Here is a 9,779-nt window from a genome sequence, read left to right as displayed (position 1 = left end):
CTTTAGAAACAAGCCCAAATAAACAACTACACTTTAGAAACAAGCCCAAAATAAACAACTACAGAAACAAGCCTAAAGTGGCTTATAATAAGCGGACATGGCAACCCTGCATAGGGAGGTTAAAGGGTTAAGCCTTTCCCAAAGCGGTTGTTTGAGGAGCGCTTTCCGTTCATTGTGCGTGCGTGCATGCGAGCGTGCGTGCGTGCGTGTGTGTGAGCCGATGCAGAGGGAGCGTCTGTATCTTTGGCTCAGATAAAATGCCAGGATGTAGTTAATTAATATAGCGTCTCTTCTCACCACACATCTGCAACAGAGGACAAAATTATTGATTGATTGATTGATTGATTGATGGATGGTACATGGGTACAGACAGACAGACAGACAGACAGACACATGGACACTGGTCCATTGAGTATGCTGAAGAATACATCAGCAAACCAACATTCAGTGATGCTGCATTTGAAACGCTTGCTCCCCCCCCTCCCCCCCCCCCCCCCTCTCTCTCTCTCTCTCTCTCTCTACCACACCCACAGCACAGGTAAAACCGCAGCCTAACTACTGCAGCGAGACAGAGAGAGAGAGAGAGAGAGAGAGAGAGAGAGAGAGAGAGAGAGAGAGAGACGTGCGTGCGTGCGTGCGTGTGTGCGTGCTGCTCTACAAATACAGCAGCACTGCGGCTGATATCATCATGTTTCGGAGACAGACACAGATTAGGGCAGACAGACTGTGTAGATCTGCTATTTCTTAATAGTCAGTGTATAAATGCATCAAGTGGTTACACCTATTGTGATCTATGCTAATTAGGCCTACTCTTGCTGTAGATCTGCTATTTTCTCCAATATTGCATGATACTTCTGCAATGAGGTACATTTATGCTTAAGTTGTTAAAGGAAAACATCACATATTGTCAACCTGTGATGTCAGAACGTCATTTTGATGTCAGAACAGGGCAGCTCCATATATGGAGATCTAGGGGTGATCTGGATTTTGGGTGATCAATTAGCTAATTTGGGCCCTGTCCAGAGCCCTGTCCAGAGCCCTGTCCAGAGCCCTGTCCAGAGCCCGGGCAGAGGCTTTGGTGCTGGTTCTGGACAACCGGCTATATCCGACGGACTGGACACCGGGCTCTGCCCTCCCTGCGGTGGTGTGGGGCGAACGCTGTTGTCAAAAGTACAATATTTCTATTTGAAGTGTAGCAGAATGAAAGGCATGAGCATGGAAAAAAGAAATAATAATATAATAATAATACTGTACTGTACTGTACTGTACTGTACTGTACTGTACTGTACTGTACTGTACTGTACTGTACTGTACTGTACTGTACTGTACTGTACTGTACTGTACTGTACTGTACAGGGCCTGTGGTTCTGCTGACTCATCCCTGGTTGTTTGGGTTGTTTCTGTCGTGTCATTCATTACTGGGACACTGTGTGTGTGTGTGTGTGTGTGTGTGTGTGTGTGTGTGTGTGTGTGTGTGTGTGTGTGTGCGTGTGTGCGTGTGCGCGTGTGCGTGCGTGCGTGCTTTAAGCAACTAGTTGACTATTCAACTAGTCGACTAGTAAATCCACTAGTTGACCTTGTTTGGTACTAGTTGAAAGAAAAAGGCAAATGCACGACGCACCGCACCACATGCAGGGTTTAATAAACACATGTTTATATTAAAATAAAGTCATATTTTTAGTGTAATTTAAGGGCTTTGACGCTAATTCTAAACATGATGGGTGCAGCTGAGGAAGATACACTCTAAGGAATGAACATGTTACATTTGCCGCTCAATTGCTGCGTAGCAACAAAAAACAAGAAATTATGCATACATGTCAGGTGAAACAGGCGCTTTTTCCCCCTTTTTTTGTAAAGTATATATTTCTGAAATGATGACATCGTTATATTAATACCATGCAGCTGCTTTTGGATTTGCAGCAAATGCACATAGTCCTGCAGCCGACAGGCTTCTTTTGTTTAAAGTGGGAAACTTCGAGGGGCACGGTGGCACAGTTGGTAGTGCTGTCGCCTCACAGCTAGAAGGTCCTGGGTTCGATTCCCGCTGGGGACGCTGTGGGCACTGGCGGCGTGTTCCCTCCTCCGCGTCATCAGTGCCCATACCCGAGGCGGGGGTTGGCGAAAGGGCCTTTCTGTGTGGAGTTTGCATGTTCTCCCCGTGTCCCCTAGGGTAGATACCCTCACAAAAACATGCAGTAATCCTGGTCTCTAAAACTACCTCCCCCTGGCCAGCCGGGGCGCCTGATGGAGGGGAAAGGAACTGGTCGGAATAACGTGTCCCTTCCACGCGCTACGTCCGGCCGGGGAAATTCCCCTCTGTCAGGTGAAAAGAAGCAGCTTGGACTCCTCATGCATAGAAGGAGGCATGAGGTCAGTCCGCTGCCCCCCCAGGTTGGCAGAGGAAGTGTAGCGCCCAGGATTACATTAGATAATTGGCACTGGGTGAAAAGAAAACTGGGTTACAAAATCGTGGGATAAAAAAAAAAAAAAAAAAAAAAAGTGGGAAACTTCGTATATATATTTTTTTATTGGCCTAAAATACTGTCTCGTGAATCCACTTGCTGACCGGCTGTCGGCATTGAGCCATTTTCTTATCTCCTGTGAGACCTGTGATCCCCTTAAGTGAGATGCCCCGGTGGAAAGGGGATTCATGTGCATCCTGTGATCCCCTTAAGTGAGATGCCCCGGTGGAAAGGGGATTCATGAGACCTGTGATCCCCTTAAGTGAGATGCCCCGGTGGAAAGGGGATTCATGAGACCTGTGATCCCCTTAAGTGAGATGCCCCGGTGGAAAGGGGATTCATGAGACCTGTGATCCCCTTAAGTGAGATGCCTCGGTGGACCTGTGATCCCCTTAAGTGAGATGCCCCGGTGGAAAGGGGATTCATGTGCATCCTGTGATCCCCTTAAGTGAGATGCCCCGGTGGAAAGGGGATTCATGAGACCTGTGATCCCCTTAAGTGAGATGCCCCGGTGGAAAGGGGATTCATGAGACCTGTGATCCCCTTAAGTGAGATGCCTCGGTGGAAAGGGGATTCATGTGCATTCTCTGTGTTGATCTCCATCAGTGTTGATTTCGTCGACTAAAACTAAGACGAAAAATGTTCGTCGACTACCTTTTTCCAATGATGAAAACTAAATGGAAACTAAATGAAAACTAAGCTATGATGACTAAAACTAAGACTAAATATACTGACAATTTCATCAACAAATAAAAACTAGACTAAAATGTTAGGAATGGACTAGTGGACAAGAGATCCAGTATAAGTCATTTTACAATTAGTTGCATGCTGGAAATAGTGTGACATGTTGTGGGCTTGTAGATCTTGTAGATTTTCAGCAAGTGAAAAAAACAGTCATTACGACGGCATCAAGGCCCGCCGAAACAAATTTTAGTCGACTAAATCAACTGTAGATTTAGTCGACTAAAATCTTATGACATTTAGTCGACTAAAACTAGACTAACACTAAAGCATTCCAGGTGACTAAAATGTGACTATTCAAGAGATTATGGGCTGTATTTTGCGTGTCTTAAGTACCAGGTCTTATTCCCTAATTTGAGTAAACTAAAGACCTGGAGGTGTGATCAATGCTATTTAGCCACTCAGAATAGCCAAATGGCATTGATCACGCCTCCAGGTCTTTAGTTTACTCAAGTTAGGGAATAAGACCTGGTACTTTATATAATTTGCTGCCAAAAACAACACTGATCTCCATTCTCTCCCTGTCTTCCTCCAGGCTGCGTAAGGAGTCTGTGGGGGGCGTCCCGCCCCACATGCACACGGTGCATTCGGGCAGCGACCACAACACCTCCTGCCTGCTGTGTGCGCAGAGCCGCAACAAGAAGGGACGCAGGCGCAGCCGCACCCCGCGGTACATGAAGCAAAAACCAGGAGAGCAGACGATCCTGGCAGTGGGAAGGTATATGATTCACTACACTAGTACTAGTACAAATGATTCACTACACTAGTACTAGTACATATGATTCACTACACTAGTACAAATCATTCACTACACTAGTACTAGTACAAATCATTCACTACACTAGTACTAGTACAAATGATTCACTACACTAGTACTAGTACAAATGATTCACTACACTAGTACTAGTACAAATGATTCACTACACTAGTACTAGTACAAATCATTCACTACACTAGTACTAGTACAAATGATTCACTACACTAGTACTAGTACAAATGATTCACTACACTAGTACTAGTACAAATGATTCACTACACTAGTACTAGTACAAATGATTCACTACACTAGTACTAGTACAAATGATTCACTACACTAGTACTAGTACAAAAGATTCACTACACTAGTACAAATGATTCACTACACTAGTACTAGTACAAAAGATTCACTACACTAGTACAAATGATTCACTACACTAGTACAAATGATTCACTACACTAGTACTAGTACAAATTATTCACTACACTAGTACTAGTACAAATTATTCACTACACTAGTACTAGTACAAATGATTCACTACACTAGTACTAGTACAAATTATTCACTACACTAGTACTAGTACAAATTATTCACTACACTAGTACTAGTACAAATGATTCACTACACTAGTACTAGTACAAATGATTCACTACACTAGTACTAGTACAAATTATTCACTACACTAGTACTAGTACAAATTATTCACTACACTAGTACTAGTACAAATGATTCACTACACTAGTACTAGTACAAATGATTCACTACACTAGTACTAGTACAAATGATTCACTACACTAGTACTAGTACAAATGATTCACTACACTAGTACAAATGATTCACTACACTAGTACAAATGATTCACTACACTAGTACAAATGATTCACTACACTAGTACTAGTACAAATGATTCACTACACTAGTACAAATGATTCACTACACTAGTACTAGTACAAATGATTCACTACACTAGTACAAATGATTCACTACACTAGTACTAGTACAAATGATTCACTACACTAGTACAAATGATTCACTACACTAGTACTAGTACAAATGATTCACTACACTAGTACTAGTACAAATTATTCACTACACTAGTACTAGTACAAATGATTCACTACACTAGTACTAGTACAAATGATTCACTACACTAGTACTAGTACAAATGATTCACTACACTAGTACTAGTACAAATGATTCACTACACTAGTACAAATGATTCACTACACTAGTACTAGTACAAATTATTCACTACACTAGTACTAGTACAAATGATTCACTACACTAGTACTAGTACAAATGATTCACTACACTAGTACTAGTACAAATGATTCACTACACTAGTACTAGTACAAATTATTCACTACACTAGTACTAGTACAAATTATTCACTACACTAGTACTAGTACAAATGATTCACTACACTAGTACTAGTACAAATGATTCACTACACTAGTACTAGTACAAATTATTCACTACACTAGTACTAGTACAAATTATTCACTACACTAGTACTAGTACAAATGATTCACTACACTAGTACTAGTACAAATGATTCACTACACTAGTACTAGTACAAATGATTCACTACACTAGTACTAGTACAAATGATTCACTACACTAGTACAAATGATTCACTACACTAGTACAAATGATTCACTACACTAGTACAAATGATTCACTACACTAGTACTAGTACAAATGATTCACTACACTAGTACAAATGATTCACTACACTAGTACTAGTACAAATGATTCACTACACTAGTACAAATGATTCACTACACTAGTACTAGTACAAATGATTCACTACACTAGTACAAATGATTCACTACACTAGTACTAGTACAAATGATTCACTACACTAGTACTAGTACAAATTATTCACTACACTAGTACTAGTACAAATGATTCACTACACTAGTACTAGTACAAATGATTCACTACACTAGTACTAGTACAAATGATTCACTACACTAGTACAAATGATTCACTACACTAGTACAAATGATTCACTACACTAGTACTAGTACAAATGATTCACTACACTAGTACTAGTACAAATGATTCACTACACTAGTACTAGTACACATGATTCACTACACTAGTACTAGTATAAATTATTCACTACACTAGTACTAGTACACATGATTCACTACACTAGTACTAGTACACATGATTCACTACACTAGTACTAGTATAAATTATTCACTACACTAGTACTAGTACACATGATTCACTACACTAGTACTAGTACAAATGATTCACTACACTAGTACTAGTACAAATGATTCACTACACTAGTACTAGTACAAATGATTCACTACACTAGTACAAATGATTCACTACACTAGTACAAATGATTCACTACACTAGTACTAGTACAAATGATTCACTACACTAGTACAAATGATTCACTACACTAGTACTAGTACAAATGATTCACTACACTAGTACAAATGATTCACTACACTAGTACTAGTACAAATGATTCACTACACTAGTACAAATGATTCACTACACTAGTACTAGTACAAATGATTCACTACACTAGTACTAGTACAAATTATTCACTACACTAGTACTAGTACAAATGATTCACTACACTAGTACTAGTACAAATGATTCACTACACTAGTACTAGTACAAATGATTCACTACACTAGTACTAGTACACATGATTCACTACACTAGTACAAATGGAACCAAATGGCAGTGACAATGTAAGGCCTTTTAAGATCTTTTTAATACCCCACTAAGGCCATTACTGCATCAACAAACTCTACTATGAGTTGTGTATTCTAACTATGAGTAAACACTATAGAGTGCTTTGTAATCAAATTCTAATTGACATGCTTTTAGCCTTTGCATACGCCTGCAAGGTCGTCGAGGCTACAGCATTACTTTTTTATTGTTTCTTGTTAAAACAAAAGTTATTTTGGTTTCCAATGCGTGACCCCAACGGCACCTTCCCGTGACCCCACTCTGCGCCGCGACCCACAGTTTGAGAACCTAACGCCGTGTCCTCCTTCCCTCCCGTCAGGTTCAAGGTCACCCACATCGACAAGAAGCTCCAGGGAGGGGCCGACTCGGGCGACCAACTGGACCAATCCCAGGACAGCGAGGACCGGCGAGGGGAGGAGGGGGAGGGGCCTGGAGACGGCAAGCAGGACGGATACAACCTGAGGAACATGTTCAAAGACGTCCGCCCGTCCCCGCCACCCGCCGCCGCCGGTGGGACCAACGGAACCAACGCCCCGGCCCCGCCCCAGAAGCAGCGCAGGAAGAGCCTGACCATATTTGGGCTGAGGCGCGGCAGCGACGCGGGACTGGTTAAATCGGCGACGCTGCCCGGGGGTGGGGCCGGAGGAGGAGGAGGCGGTGCCGGCGGAGGAGGGCTTCGGTTTTTGCAGCAGCCCGCCGTGGTTCTGGAGGAGCCTCTGCAGACCTCTAGCCCGGCGATGGATGCCGGAGTCAGGACTGAGAACCGCTTCAGAGACACGGCCCGGGGTCCGGTCACCCCAGAGCCCAGCCCGGCCCGGGGTCCCGTCACCCCAGCCGAGGTCCCCGCCTCCCTGCCCATCCCGCGCTCACCCGGACGGACTGTCAACATGGCCACTCCTGTCGCGGAGAAAGACGGAGCCGGAGGCGACAAAAAGCCGGAGGCGCATGACTCTCCCGGGCCGCAGCAGACTTCTACTCCCGTTTCCCCCGGGGGGCCCGGCCCTGGCCCCGGCCCCGGCTCCGGCTCCGCTCCGGGTTTCACCTCCAGCCACGCCTCCCCTGGGCCGGCGGCGAGTCGGATGGCGGCGGCGTTGTCGGACTCGCCTTCCGCTCCGGTCCGCTCCGCTCACCCCCCCAGCTTCAGCGCCGGCTCCAGCCCGGATCCGGGTTTTGGGGGTAGCCTGGCGTCTCTCAGCCTGGGCTCGTCTCCTCCGTCTTCTCTCCTAGACAACAGCTCGTTGCACAAAGCTCTTCCCTCACCGCTGCTATGCACCCCCAGCCCCAAGCTCACCCAGACGCCCACATATACCCCCACTGAGTCCCTAAAGCCCTCCTCCCAGCCCCCCTATCTCACCCCCAGCCCCAAGCTCGCCCAGATGCCCACATATACTTCCAGTGAGCCCCTAAAGCCCGCCTCACCCTCCCCGGTTCTCAGCCCCATACCAGCCTTCATCCCAAAGACCACCCAAAGTCCACCTCCTGCTACGCTCTCGCCCCAGCCGGGGCAAACCTCCGGCAGCTCTGCACTGCAACACCGCAGTCTCTCCCCAAGCCCCAAGCTTCGCTCTGCGCTGAAGTCTACACCCTCCCCTAGTGCCCTGACTCCAGAACCTGTCCTGACCCGTAGCCCTGCTCTGACTCCAGAACCTGCCCTGACCCGTAGCCCTGCTCTGACTCCAGAACCTGCCCTGACCCGTAGCCCTGCCCTGACTCCAGACCCTACCATGCCTGATAGCCCTTCCATGGCCCGTAGCCCTGCTATAACCCGTAGCCCTGCTATAACCCGTAGCCCTGCGCTAACTCCAGACGCCACCATGGCCCGTAGCCCTGCTATAACCCATAGCCCGGCGCTAACTCCAGACGCCACCATGGCCCGTAGCCCTGCTATAACCCATAGCCCGGCGCTAACTCCAGACGCCACCATGGCCCGTAGCCCTGCTATAACCCATAGCCCTGCGCTAACTCCAGACGCCACCATGGCCCGTAGCCCTGCTATATCCCATAGCCCTGCGCTAACTCCAGACGCCACCATGGCCCGTAGCCCTGCTATAACCCATAGCCCTGCGCTAACTCCAGACGCCACCATGGCCCGTAGCCCTGTCCAAACCCCCTCCCTTGGAGGTTCGCCTGGCCTGAAGCTCCGGTCGGGTAGCGTCTACTCGGTGGCGTCCCCTGCAGGCTCGACAAGAGGAGCCACTCCCACCACGCCGCCGCCGTCGGAGAGGCGCGGAGAGACGGAGGGCGGCGGAAACGCGCTGGCGGACGACGGACTAAGCCGCCGACAAAGCGACGAACCTCCGTCCGCGTCGGGCGTCGTCGCCAGTGTCAAAAGCGTCGTCCTCTCCGTCCCCGTTGACAGGCTGAGCGGCTTGCCCGCGTCCCCTTCCAGTCCGTTATCCCCTTCCTCCCCACTAGGGGACAGAGTCAGTAGCGTGACCGTGGTCAGGGCGAGCCCCGAGAGCAAGCGGGTGTTTTCTGTGGTCACCATGGTGGAGGAGGAGGGAGGGACGGACTCAACAGCGCCTCCTCATGGAGACGGCGGGAGGCGGGAGGAGCAGAAGGAGTCTTCTCATGGAGACGGCGGGAGGCGGGAGGAGCAGAAGGAGTCTTCTCCTCCTCATGGAGACGGCGGGAGGCGGGAGGAGCAGAAGGAGTCTTCTCCTCCTCATGGAGACGGCGGGAGGCGGGAGGAGCAGAAGGAGTCTTCCGTAGCGAGGGAAGACATGATGGAGATGGAGGACATCGGGGACTGTACGGTGAAACGGGAGGAGGAGGAGGAGAACGCTTGAGGAGAAGATGATGACGCCCCAAAACGGGACTGAAACAGGAAGTCCTCCAATCAAAGACTCGGAGAAGGAGAGAGACGACCGTTGCTGTTGGCTGAAGACCCCACGTGTCCGAAACCGTTCCTTTTTTATCGTTATTTTAAAACTGCATTTTAAATTGGCGAAACTAGCCGATCTACAAGCTCACGACGTGTCGCGATGTGACACTTTGTGAGCTTATACATTGCCTATTTTCACCGCTTTCGTGCGTTACGCTAGTATTATGAAGTAGGGCATTCATTTGCGAAAAATAAACAACATAAAAAGTTG

General features: G+C 47.1%; 2 protein-coding genes across 2 annotated transcripts in view; both read left to right on the top strand.

Moving 5' to 3' along the window:
* Positions 1-8,393, top strand: part of rell2 (RELT like 2) — a gene marked incomplete at its 3' end in the record, with an annotated part of 35,270 nt that extends 26,877 nt beyond the window's left edge. The window contains exons 5-6 of the mRNA XM_083786374.1: positions 3,739-3,921; positions 7,004-8,393. Coding sequence (XP_083642500.1) covers positions 3,739-3,921; positions 7,004-8,393 — 1,573 coding nt within the window. The remainder of the gene's footprint in view (positions 1-3,738; positions 3,922-7,003) is intronic.
* On the top strand, positions 8,383-9,779 carry LOC310873646 (uncharacterized protein). The gene is made up of 2 exons (XM_083786196.1): positions 8,383-9,229; positions 9,368-9,779. Exons 1-2 carry the CDS (start codon positions 8,409-8,411, stop codon positions 9,471-9,473), a joined length of 927 nt encoding a protein of 308 aa, XP_083642322.1. The 5' UTR covers positions 8,383-8,408; the 3' UTR covers positions 9,474-9,779.

Source organism: Protomyctophum parallelum, assembly GCF_964188405.1.
Source record: "Protomyctophum parallelum genome assembly, chromosome: 16".
In the NCBI taxonomy this organism is placed as follows: domain Eukaryota; kingdom Metazoa; phylum Chordata; class Actinopteri; order Myctophiformes; family Myctophidae; genus Protomyctophum; species Protomyctophum parallelum.
The sequence above is the reverse complement of the archived record's forward strand: the minus strand, read 5'-3'. Positions and strand labels throughout refer to the sequence as shown.